The sequence below is a fragment of the Amborella trichopoda genome, chromosome 4 (assembly GCF_054954075.1).
Source record: "Amborella trichopoda isolate Santa Cruz 75 chromosome 4, AtrichopodaSantaCruz75HAP2 v2.0, whole genome shotgun sequence".
Lineage (NCBI taxonomy): Eukaryota > Viridiplantae > Streptophyta > Magnoliopsida > Amborellales > Amborellaceae > Amborella > Amborella trichopoda.
In genome coordinates, this window is record NC_142339.1 from 51,187,467 (window position 1) to 51,200,978 (window position 13,512).

The 13,512-nt window shown below is 35.4% G+C and overlaps 1 protein-coding gene across 6 annotated transcripts in view; it reads left to right on the forward strand.

Annotated features, from left to right (window-relative positions):
* Window positions 1-13,512, forward strand: part of LOC18422269 (translation initiation factor eIF2B subunit epsilon) — a 76,792-nt gene extending 63,280 nt beyond the window's left edge. For all 6 annotated transcript variants that reach the window (XR_016054717.1, XR_016054718.1, XM_011622730.3 and 3 more), the window contains 4 exons: window positions 729-811; window positions 4,553-4,624; window positions 6,149-6,274; window positions 13,146-13,512. Coding sequence is in view for 4 of the 6 variants with exons in the window: in XM_011622730.3 (XP_011621032.1) it covers window positions 729-811; window positions 4,553-4,624; window positions 6,149-6,274; window positions 13,146-13,178 (314 nt within the window). In the remaining 2 variants the exon portion in view is untranslated. The remainder of the gene's footprint in view (window positions 1-728; window positions 812-4,552; window positions 4,625-6,148; window positions 6,275-13,145) is intronic.

Genomic DNA, 13,512 nt, shown 5'->3' on the forward strand with positions numbered 1-13,512 from the left:
ACTACTTTATGGTATGCATCTTAGTTGATTGAATGGTTACTATCACACACACACACGTAATTCACGTATGCAGATGTATGTAGCAAAATACGTAATCAATATATCTATTTTGAGATATATTTAATTATAATACTACCAATAAACCCAATTATTGCAATTGCTCATTCAATTATGATATTACCAATGAACCCAATAATTGCAATTGCTCAGGCTACCTTCTTTTAACTTCTAGGGTCTATTTGTTAGTTCAAGATCCCTCTTACTAACTAGAATAAAAGAAGTAGTAGATCTTTTCCGACCAAAATGGGAATCGGGCTGCTGAAACGATACAGAAATGAACCGAAACAATTTTTTCCAGGGGGGACTACTGAATGATTTCTTATTTTATTTCATTGTGATCCTGAATCCCCTTTCCCTAATCCCTTTTAAAAAATGCACCTTTTATTTGATTGATCAAGTTGAGATTTTTCCTTCAATTTGGGTGAATAAGTTTTGGTACTTTTGTATTTCACCTTTCCATGATATAGAAAAGATCGCATTATGGAAAACAATTAACTGAGTAGCACTCCATTCAACCTGAAGTTCACTCAATATGAAAGATTTGGGGATATCCAGTCTATTAAGTACATCACCTTTGCCATTATATTTTCATTGGGGAGTTATTCATTGTCTATTTGATAAAATAAGTGGTTTGTTATATATCTAATATTTGCTTCTTAACTACCCAGGTGGGCTGTTTCTAAATGCAAAGGAGGAGATTGTTAAGTGGAAGGGTCTCTTGAAGAATTACCTTCAATCTGAGGATGATGAGGTTTGTTTCTTCTTTGTATCTATCATAAACAGTTTTCTATGTGGTTATTTCTTTCTCTTCTGTTTTTTGTGTCCATTGAATTAATAATGAGGAATTAAAATTTAAAATATTTTTGTGAAGAAGTTGTTTTTTTATTTGTATAATATAACTTTTTCCTGCTATGTGAACTTAGATGAAATATATTCTTATCAAAGTCCATGGTTATTACATTCATTTTTTGATGTCATGACAAATGCCTTCTCTGCTGGGGTTCTCATATCCTCTAAGAAGCTTCTAAATGGCTGTTTGCATTATATCATACTTAAAGCCCAAAAAGTATGTGACTTAGAAATCATACGCATTTTGATAGCTATGATTCTTTCGACATAAGTGTGGGCTTGATATCATGCACACATTAGTTGTCTGCTCCCTCTCAACTGTCAAATGGTTGACTGACTGCAGTACTTGGCATTCTCACACCCAAGTTTGGCCATTATGGTTATTCTGGTTTGTCACCATATGCAACCACTCACTAGGTCTGACCTTTAAGTTGCAAGTTGGTAGTTGGCAATGGTTTTTTATGAGGTTAGACTTAGGACCTCTTATACCTTTTCTTTCCACCATGTTCTGTCGGTAATGCAGAAAATGATGGATTGGTCATTGAGGGCATTGGGTGTAATGATCTTTTAGTTGTCGATGTTTCCTTACCATTGAGATGTCTTGGCATTGATGAGACCATCTCCTTGGCACTTTTAGGATCAATGCAGTAATTTATTTCAAGGTAATAGAATCATCATCATCATAGCCTTTTCCTAATTATTTGGGATCAACTACACGAATCCTGGTCTGCCAGTCTGCTCTATTAAATGTCATACCCTTAGTGAGGTCATAAGTCCCCATATCTTTTCGGACACTTCCAACCACGTCCTTTTGGGCCTACCTATTGCCCTTTTCAATCCTACCACTTGAATTAACTAGCACCTCCTAACAGGTGTTGTATTGGGTCAGCACCACATATGACCAGCCCACCGAAGTCTATTCTCTCTCATCTTATTGCCGATTGGTGTTACACCTAAATTTTTCCGAATGGATTCATTTTGAATTCTATCCCTTTTTGTCTCACTCATCCATCTTAACATTATCATCTCCGCTACACTCATTCTATGGGTATACTGTTTTTTGTTTGCCCAACGTTCTTTCATTTGTCCTATAGAACTTGCTATTCAACTTTGTTGGAATGTGGCGATCACATAACATTCTGGTTGCACATCTCCACTTCGCCCACTTAGCTCTAATTCTATGTGCAACATCTTTCTCAATCTCTCCATTTTCCTAGATTATCAACCTAAGATATCGAAAGTACGGTCTTTTTTGTACTTCTTGGCCATCGATCTTAACTACTTCCCTGTCTCTACTCTTATTTTTGCTAAACTTGCATTCCATATACTCTGTCTTAGTTTGGCTAATTTTAAACCTTTGGATTCTAGAGCATCCCTCCAAAGTTCTAACTTTGTGTTGATGTTGATTTGGGTTTCATCGATCAAAACTATATCATCTGCGAACAACATGCACCATAGTACCTCATCTTGTAGGTGCCTAGTTAAGTCATCCATAACGTAAACAAAGAGGTACGGGCTAAATGTTAACCCTTGATGTAGATCTATTGTCACTGAAAACTCACTCATCTCTCCACTAGTTGTTCGTACATTAGTTAGCGCTCCATTGTGCATATCTCTCACCAAATCGATGTAGTGTTTGAAGACTCCTTTCTTTTCCAACACCCGCCAAATCAAATCTTGAGGTAATCTATCATAAGTTTTCTCTAAATCAATAAAGACCATATGGAGGTCTTTTCCTTTCGCCGTAAACTTCTCAATTAGTTGCTTAAGTAGGAAAATAGTCTCGGTTGTTGATCTTCCTGGCATCAAATCAAATTGGTTTTCAGATACACTCGTTTTATGCCTTAGTCGTTACTCAATCAGTCTCTCCCAAAGCTTTATAGTATGACTCATAAGCTTAATCCCTTGATAGTTTGCACAATTCTGTATGTCTCTTTTGCTTTTGTAAATAGGCACCACATTACTTTTCTTCCATCCGTCTGGCATTTCTTTGGTTCTTAACGCCTTGTTGAACAGTTTCGTCAGCCAGTCAATGCCAATCTCCCCCATACACTTCCAAACCTCTATCGGGATACCATATGGTCTTAAAGCCTTCTCTATCTTCATCATTTTTAAAGATTCTTTCACTTCCGACATCCTAATCCTACGAATGTATCTATGACATCCGTCATCACTTATACCAAACAGTTCCTTCTACTACTATATTTCCATTGTGTTCATCATTTAAAAGTTTTTGAAAATAAACTCTCCACCTTTCGTTGACCTCGTCATCCCCAAGACCCTTTGATCCTCACGCATAATGCATTTCAAGGTAGTAGAATATTTTTACTGTTTCTGAATAATAAAAAAATTCAAATTAAAAAAAGGAAAAGAGTAGGCAAAACTTTTTTTTTTATTTCTACATGTATCATATGCTTGGTGTGTAAACATGTGCCATGAACTATGCCTTTGTCCATGTTGCATTGATGTGGCCAGATTCATTGCCTAATGTGCGGTCTAGAAATGAAGAAGCTGGCCTATGGTGTTATTGACAGTCCAATCAATTAGGTCCCTAGAGTCATATGGTATACATGCATACATCGTGTTACTTTATGTCATGCTTTCTTGGGTCGTTTAAAAGCTCTGGCTTAATGTTCTGTAAGTCTTGTGGTACTTTCCTATGATGTGGATCTTTTGTGTGAACCATCAAATACAATTTGATATTTATTTTGCCTGGTAAATGTTTGTATCTTATGGGACACTTTGCCATGTAAGCAATTTGGTGGTCCTGTGGGACCACATTGTATATTCCTCTAGCCAAAACACCATGTTAGGAGGTTTGTATAACTCAGAAACTCACCAATAAACTTTTTTCATTTGAAGATCAATATTGACAAAACAGAATTTGATTTAGATCTCAAAAATGCTCCAAATCAGATACCACTCAAGGATCAATTTAGATGTTCATGCAGGATCAGCTTGAGATTTATGGACTCAAATCATTTCTTTTTTTTAAGTGATCACAGCATGAGGCAGATATGTTTTTAGAATCTTTGGGGTACAGAAACATCATTATGTATTTTGCCAAAGGACCAGTACAGTATGGTCACAAGAGACCACCTTAGACACTATTTTTCTTGTATGACATGCATTCTAAAGAGACGCTTGCGTAAACTGAACTCCCTTTATATCATTGAATATAATTTTTGCGTAGAAGAATCATACTATGTTTGCATAATAAATTTTTAGAATTACAAAAAAAGTTTGAAGAAAATTCTCAAATGTTTGTAAACCATGCATGAGTTGCACTTGTAAACTTTGCATGAGTTGGACTGGCCTTCACTTATCAAAGACTGCATATATTTGAGTTTATTATTGTTACTTCCAGGTCCATCTATAGATTTTATTTCACAATTGGAGATATTTATATATATTCTTGATCGTGGCAACTTGAAGGCTCAATAATTTCTAGGTATCATGTTTTACTTTGGTGGTACATATGGTGTGCTTATCTGCAGTATCTACCTACATGACTATTTGTTTTGTATGCAAAACTTTTTCTATTTGTTCTTTATGTTCCTTTTTCGTTGAATTCAATGATGTAATCTTTCAAAGACTTTATATGTGATATCCTAATAGACAGTTATTGTTGTTTTCATTGTAGGTTGAAGTCTTGTTGAAGTTTGAAGAGATATGTTTGGAATCTCTAAGGGAATATTCTCCTATTTTTTGTTCTGTAAGTATGCATAGACTGAAATGCAGTTTACATATTTAAATAATGAATAATCAATTTCTTTCTGTATTTTGTTTTCCTTTTTTCTTTTTCCAAGTTAGGGTATGTATGCCAATGTGCTAGTTTTGAGTTGTATTTACTTAGCTGTTATTGACATGACACTTCTTTTTCTTTTGGTTAAAGAAAAGGTTGACTACACGCCACTTTAGTTTATGGTTATAAATTTCAGTTTTATGGTAATTTGATCTTTGTAGAAACTTTTGATGGCAGCCTGGTTTTGTTGGCCATTTAGTTGCCTTTTGGAAAACATTTGGATGTTAAAATATGGTCATGGATGGGTTGGCCAACATCAAATGTTGGTTAATTTGGCTGGTGGTTAGCCGACCTCAGGGGAGAGCATGAGATTGTTCTGTACTCAGAAGATCCTTGGTGAGATGTGAGGGTGTGGGGAAGGGTCAAACCTAATACCTTGGTTGTTCGCACTTGCTTTATAAAAGTTTCCGGGAAGTTAGGGTATGTATTCCAATGGGCTAGTTTTGAGTTGTATTTACTTAGCTGTTATTGACATGACACTTCTTTGCTGTTATTGACATGACACTTCTTTTTCTTTTTTTTTGGGTTAAAGAAAAGGTGGACTACACGTCACTCTAGTTTATTGTTATAAATTTCAGTTTAGGGTAATTTGATCTTTGTAGAAACTTTTGATGGCAGCCTGGTTTTGTTGGCCATTTAGTTGCCATTTGGAAAACATTTGGATGTTATAATATGGTCATGGATGGGTTGGATAGAAGGCACATGATAATAAGTCATGTTTCTATGAATGCTTCGGATCAGGGGCTTATCAGAGACTTATACCACACCGTTTTAAAATCTTAATATCTGAATTTAATTGTGATATCAGAATAAGAGAGCAGATAAATTTCATCTTTCGTTCATCATAATAAATGGAGACATGTTCTTTTTTCTTGAGAAGAAAATCTGCATACAGACTTTCTTGAAAAACATGAGTTACCAAAAAATCAGCAGACACATACTTAGGTATAAAATCATTGCTTGCTGCTGAGGTACTTGTTAGTGGAGACCCCACTTCTTTGAGGAGCACTTCAGGGAAAAGAAAATGATTTAAACAGTAGTAATTCTCAGAGATCCCCTGCGCCCTTAAGTAGGATATGTGAATATACATCTTGATGTTATACTAAGATGGTGGTTCATTGTTTAGATTCTGGGTTGACGCTACAACGGTGTATGTCCTCTATATTTAGAAGACCTTAGTTTAACCTTTGCCTACTACTTTGCATTCTTGCTTATTTCTAGAAATATTGAACCAAAGCATCTGTGTATCCCTACTGATGCATAAATAGAAGTATACTTTCATACTGAGAACAATTTGAATATTAGTATAATTTGTTAGTTGATTTGATCATGGAAAAGCTAGATAATGCAATTCTATATGTCCTTGTACATCTTTGGTAGTCTTTATTTGTCTTTTTCTTTTCACTCTATGTCGCTTTAATCTCTACTGGGCAGATTTTACAAGTCCTTTACGATGAGGAGATTGTGACTGAAGATGCTATCTTAAAATGGGCATCAGAAAAACAAGGGGCTGATGAATCGGATAAGATCTTCCTTAAACAGTGTGAAGGTTATATCCAGGTAGGCCAACAGAATTTTGTGTGCTTGAATGGAAGGAGTGTGTGTATTTCTATAAGCAATGATTTCTATTGAATGGTTTCCTACGATAATCATCAAGTTCTTATGTCGAATTTTTAAACATGCAACAATGTGGTAAATTTGAATGTTGGCTATCTAATAGACTCAGAAAACTGCAATGTTTCAAACAGTGACTGTCAGTTGATACTTAAACAAAGTTATAGATATGATAAGAACAGATTAGAAGGGATTAACTAACGATGTAATGGTATTATTAGGGAAGGAAATACATCGAACACAATAAGGCCTCTTTATGCCCGAACGCAGTTAGATATTTTTTACTAGTGATATTTTTATGTGAAAATATCATTTCATCATCATCATCATGAAAGCCTTTTCCCAATTAATTAGAAAAATATCATTTAAGGGTCAAAAGACCTTGCAAAATTATTAAGGGGGTCAAAACACCCAATTACCATTATGGGGTTTGCTTTTTACTTTTCATTTCACTCAGTTATCTCTTCAAAAATGTTTTTAAAATGACCATGTTCGAGGGAACACTAAACAAGCTGGGGCATTTCAGTAATTTGACCCACCTAGGGGCCACAGTCAAATGATAGGAGTTCTTCTTGTTCAAGGTGGGTCAAATTACTCCCTGGAATTCGTTCAAGAAATGCCAAACATGTGGTAATTTATGCTGATAATGAGGAGAATACAAATACCTTTACCCACACTGGAAGTGCCCCTACTTGCTTGGGGTTTTTAACCCTAAACAAGGGTAATTTGGGTAAATTGTTGATATTTTTTGAGAAGGTACTTGAGTAAACTTAAAATATAAGTAAACCCTTTACTGTTAATTGGGATTCTTTTGATCTCCTTAGTGATTTTGTAAGGGGTTTTGACCATTTATATGAAAATTTTATTTTCACGTTCAAATTTTGAAATGTTGCTCTTGGAGAGAGATATATAGAAAAGTCATTTGACAAGCAAATCTCAGAAGACACAAACAAATATTCTGCATATGTACCCTAATAATCAAGCCTTATGTCTTCCCCAAGAGGAACTCAAAACGAATGAATTCATTATGCTTCTTTAGATTTCAAAAGTGGTAACTTAGGTACATCTAGTTAAGGCCTGGGTCACAATATGCACTAACTTTGACCGCACTAACTTTGACAGTTATCTTTAAAATTTTGATTATCTTATACAGTCTGTTATCATGATGATTTCTCATATATCTACTTGTAATTGAATAAAAAGAGGACATGGATATGAAAATGGTGTATAGAAGATTTCTGGGGTGGGGTTTGGTTTAAATGATCCTTTTGTTCTTATTGTAATGACTTTGGAGTATTAATAGGCACATCCATGTCTACTCTGCTGCAGATAAATGGGTTACCAATATCTATGATGCTTTTGTCTTCTTAGAAGTTGAGGGTAGTTTCTGTTCACTGTTTTAGTCAAGCATTTATTTAAAGGGAAATGATCTAATGCAATGGTTGTATAGTAGTATAATGCAACCACACCTCAAGAAAACCATACTTTTGTCATATGTATGACCCCAAATTTTGTACACACATTCTCTTCATCCTCATAATCAATCCTACGAAAAAAAAATTCAATATGCACCTTAGATATGGTCAAAATTAGTACCCATCCAACAATGAGTCTCGACCATCCATTTGGTGAATTTCAAGATCTAAGCCCTAACAAATTCAAAATCACTTTTTTCTTTTTTAGCATTATTAATCTAACAACGATAACACTATATAAAAATTTTGGGAACAAAAAAATTCTTCTGAGGCTTTTAACTAACCATCTCAATAAAATGGACGGCTTCTATTAATTGGGCTAGAATGAAAACTTTCTAGAGCATTTTTTAAAAATTTTCTTTTTTGTCATTGTTCTTCAGAATGAAAAGAGTGTACATTCAAAAATTCGTGTCAAACAAATGTTTTTAACAAGGTTTTTGAAGATGGTTGCGTTATACTACTATACAACCGTTGCATGAAATCATTCCCCTTATTTGAAATTGTGTTGTATTTCGTGTGGCTTTTGGAACTTGTCCAAATATATTTATTTATTTGTTTAATGTTTCTCATGTATAGACTTTGTTTCTCTTGATTAGAGAAGCATCAAGCATTTCATAATGAGATTCTTAATGAATGTTACAAATGAACTTGAATGGTTTGCATTTTTGTGGAAGCATCATTCTTTGTTTGGGCCTTCTTTCTTTCATTCTTTCCTCCTTTTTTTCCCAGTAAATGGATTTGGCTTGAGATTAAGAAACCCAATAAGGTGTGCTTCAACTCAGTTCGAGGTTTATGGGGAAGATATAGACCGACCAACTAATTAACCGATATTTATTTCTTCATAAAGCTATGATGAAGAAAGAATTGAAATTAAAGTAAAGAAAAAAATAGTTTGGTAGGATCTAGAGAGAGAAAGAGAGAAAAAAAAGTAAAGATGATGATGAAGAAGAAGGGAGAGAAAGAGAGACATGTAAGAGATAGAGAGGGAAAGAGAGTGGCATAGAGGTCGCATATAACCTCTACCCCTCTTAAAATGCTAATTAATATAATTACTAACTTTAATTACAACTTATGGACAATATTACTTTCATTATTCTCCTTGAAAATGTTTTTGAATAAGATCCTTTATTAGACAGTAATAAGAGCAATAACCAGCTCTTCCTTTATAGATCTGGTTATAAGCCTTTGTTAAAGCATGTCTTTCATCTGTCTTATTTTCCAGAATGAATGAAAGGAATTTTTTATTTTAATTATAAGGAGTAAACAAAAGATAATTAACAGTTTTGTCCTTCAAATACAATAAAGATTATTCTTTTTATTTGCAACACTCCCCCTGAAGTTGGTGCATAGATATCATCATGCCCAATTTGCTTGTGATATCATGTGATTTGTCCACACTAACGGCTTTGGTGAAAATATCTGCAAGTTGATCTTTAGGCTTCACATGAGGAGCCTGAATGATCTTGGCAACAACTTTTTCTATGATAAAGTGACAATCTACTTCCATGTGTTTTGTCCCTTCATGAAAACAATATTTTCTGCGATATCAATGGTTGCTTCATTGTCACAATATAGAATCATAGAAAGCTTAACTCTAACACCCAAATCAAAAAGAACACTTTTGATCCACACTACTTTGCATGTACCATGAACCATTGCTCTGTATTTTGCTTCAGCATTTGTTCTTGCTACAACATTTTGCTTCTTGCTTTCCAAGTACCAGGTTTCCCAAAACAACGATATAGTAGCCAGTTGTGGATCTTCTATCAGTTTGGCAACCAGCCCAATCAGCATCTGTGTAAATTATAATATCAAGATGTCCTTGATTTGAGAAAAATATCCCTTTCCCTGGTGCATACTTGATATTTTGTACACAACATAGAGGTGGGATTTACGTGGTGCATGCATAAATTGGCTGACCACTCTAACCGCATAAGAAATGTCTGATCAAGTGATTGTGAGCTATATAAGCGTGCTCTCTATTCGTTGATATTGATTAGAATCTTTGAGTAGTTCCCCCCTTTCTCCATGAAGTTTATGATTGACTTCTATAGGAGTATCTCTAGGTCTAGATCCCAACATCCCCAGTTGTTGTAATAAGTCCAGCACATTTTTTCTAGGTGATGACTATCCCTTTCTTTGATCTCACCACCTCAATTCCCAAAAAATACGTTAAGGGGTTCTAAATCTTTGATATCAAACACCTTGCTTAAATAAAATTTTAGGGTCCTCAATGACCTTCACATTATCCCCTATCACAATATTATCATCAACATAAACAATAAGGGCAGTAATTCTGGCAGTATCATTCTTCACAAAGAGTGTATGATTAGCTTGACTCCTTTTGAACCTAAATTTCAGCAGTCCCTTACTGAATTTTTTAAACCATGCTCCAAGAGATTGTTTAAGTCCATATATTGCCTTCTTTAACTTGCAAACCTTCCATGTTTCTCCTTTAATCTGAAAACCAGGAGGCATGGCCATATAGATTTCTTCTTGCATGTCTCCATATAAGAATGCATTATTAAGATCTAGCTGATGGAGTGCCTACGATTTATTCGCAGCTAGTGAAAGAATGATCCTCACAGGGTTCAACTTGGCCACAGGCACGAAAGTGTCTTGGTAATCTATACCAAGAGTCTAAGTGAAACCTTTTGCAATCAATCTTTCTTTATACCTATCATTGGTACCATCAGTTTTTGCAGTGAATATCCATCAACATCCGACAACCTTCCCTTCAGGATGGTTGGTTATTTCCTATGTATTATTATGCTCAAGTGCTCAAACAATTTAGGAACTAAAGAACGCAAAAGTAAAAGACGATGCATGGTACCCTTTCTTTATTAGCAATTAAAGACGTGACTGCTGCAGTCAAGGCACAATCAAGAGTCTCCAAACGGTATAACCCTCCATTTTTACAACCATGCCAAAATGTCTTCCCCATCATCAAGTCTTGGAATATATAGTGAGAAGGGGAAAATGTTGTACTGCAGTTTAGGATCTTTGTGAGATTACTAACTAATAGGAGGTTACTAGAAAGATTGGGAATACGTAAGGTGGATGACAAGTTAACAGGAGTAACATGTATAGGTCCCTTTCCCTTGATTAGAATAAGAGAACCATCTGTTATTTTAATTGAACCATTCTAGAACAAGGGATATATGAGGAGAAAAAATCAGCCAGCCATATGTTTAGTTGCTCTAGAATCTATAATCCAAGGGGTTTCAGAGCAATTTATAGAGATATGATGTGCTGATTTAGATATACGTGATTGTACAATGTGAAACTTAAAGGAGGAAGAAGGGTCTAAAATGGAAGCTTGTTGCTTGAGATCTAGGAGCTTAGGAATAGTTACCAACTCTTCTTGAGGTTCAAAGGAGATGGTATCTTGCTTCCCTTGAGTAACTGAGGCAGTACTTTCATTGATTGTTGCTGAATTGGTCCTTGGAAAGTCTCGCCTTGGGCGCCCAACTAGATCCCAACATGTTTCCCTTGTGTTGAGTCTTTCCATAGTGGTGCACTTTAACTTGTCCTTCTCATCTGATGTGGGGTTTCCACGACCACGGCCACGGCCACGTCCACCACGGCTTTCGAAATGTTCTCCACCTCGATTACCACTAAAACTTGTGAATAGAGCAAATCTTTCAGTTTCACCCATAAACACTACCATTATTTTATGCCGAGTTTCTTCAAGTTGAAGAAGGGAAAAAAAACAATACCAAGTGATGACAAAGTCTCGCCACTGAGAACATTTGCCCTAATTGTTTCATACTCCCCATTGACTCCCCGCAAAAGATAAAAACTTCCTTTGTTCTAGTCTCTCTCTCCATTCCTTTGCAAGAAGAATATTGTATGGGTTGATGCTTAGCTTAATTCATCCCAGAGACCATGTAGATGAGCATAATAATCTCTCAATGACAAGTGTCCCTGTTTAAAATCACTATTTGCTGCCCCAATTTATAAACTCTTGGAATATTTGTGTTTGGGAATAGGACTCAGAGACTGTATCCCATAATTTCTTAGAGGTATTTGCAATTCATAAAGGATCGACTCATATTAGGCTGAATAGAAAATAGTATCAAATTCATAATAGCCATATCTTTAGCTTTCCTGACTACATATTTAGCATCCTTTAAGTCGGGTTTTCCACATGGCCGTCAATGTATCCCAGTTTTTTCTTTCCACCCAAAAATGGTCACTAACCTGGCCCATTCTAAGTAGTTGGGTACATCAAATCTAACTGTGGTGATTTGAGATCCAGATGACTCCATATTTGATGCATGTAGATATATTATCTACTGTGGTTAAGATCCAGTTACATCCTCATATCTTAATCAACAATTGTGATCATGTTACACCCATTGATCTTTTCAAATAAAAGGTTTTAGAAATTTAGTTACACCCTCATATCTGATCATACTCCCTTTTTTCCATAAAACCATCAAAAAAGCACTAACAATATTTATTTGATTGGAGTATGCAAACCCTAATCCATCCAACAACTAGGTTTTTGAATAAATACTTGATCAGCATCCAGAATCATTATAAAAAAACTCACTTCCATTGGTATAGTTACTGTTTGGAATACATTGTAAAGCTGAAAAGGTAGGGTTTTAGGGAATGATGAAGTCATCTAACCCAAAGGATGACATCAGCCTAAACACAGTTCTTGCCCACCTTTTTGAAGATCGACCCCCCATTTTTTCCTCGTCTTTATCGAATACCGAGTAAAAATTAAAATAGAGAAGAAAACAGTTTAGTAGGATCTAGAGAGAGAGAAAAAGAGATGATATAAAATAAAGATGAAGGGGGAGAGAGAGGCATGCCAAAGATATAGAGAGATAGAAAGGGAAAGGGAGTGGCGTCTATCCTTTTTATAACATTAAGTAATAACCCTAATTACAACTTACAAACAATATTGCCCTTATTTAAAGACATAAGGCAAGTAAGAATTTAAACAAAAGGTAAATAACAATTTTATTCATTAAAGAAAATAAAGCTTATTCCTTTTATTTCCAACCGAAAACCACAACAAGAAAAAGAAAAAATATAGGCCCTTCTTTACCGTAGGCCTCGGCTGTTTTGGATATTTTTATGAAGTTCTTGACCTTATATGGGTGTTGATGGCTTGGGCACTGTGAAACCAACTCATTGATGGATAATCGAGCTAATATGGATTGCATTATAATAATGGATCTTGATTATCTTCTCTGAGGTTTTCCATAGTAAATAACTAAACAGAAATCTCTCTCTCTCTCTCTCTCTCTCTCTCTCTCTCTCTCTGTATTCGTGGTGGGTGGCTGATATCTCTCGATACTCATAAATGCTTTGTTCTCATGCAGTGGTTGATGGAAGCAGAGGAAGAGGAAGAGTGAGGACGTGCGCTTATAGAGCTGCAAATTACCATGCTGAGTTTATCTTTGGAACCGGAAGATCACAGGCTGTATAAGGTCTTGGAGTATTTTTATCTTATTTATTTACGAAGCAAAATAGGAGCATCATCTTCCGGATTAGCAGATTCATGGAAGCCATGCTTCTGTTATTGGAAGGAAGGCTTCGGGCTTGTGTTTGATTCGTCTTGCCATTTTTGTGATTTAGGCAGGATGAATCCAGAAGTTAGGACAGAACCCTAATGACAATTGTCATGTCCATTAATGTAAAATTGTTTTAATCATGGAAGCTACTAATGGTTAAGGATCCTTTGTCTCA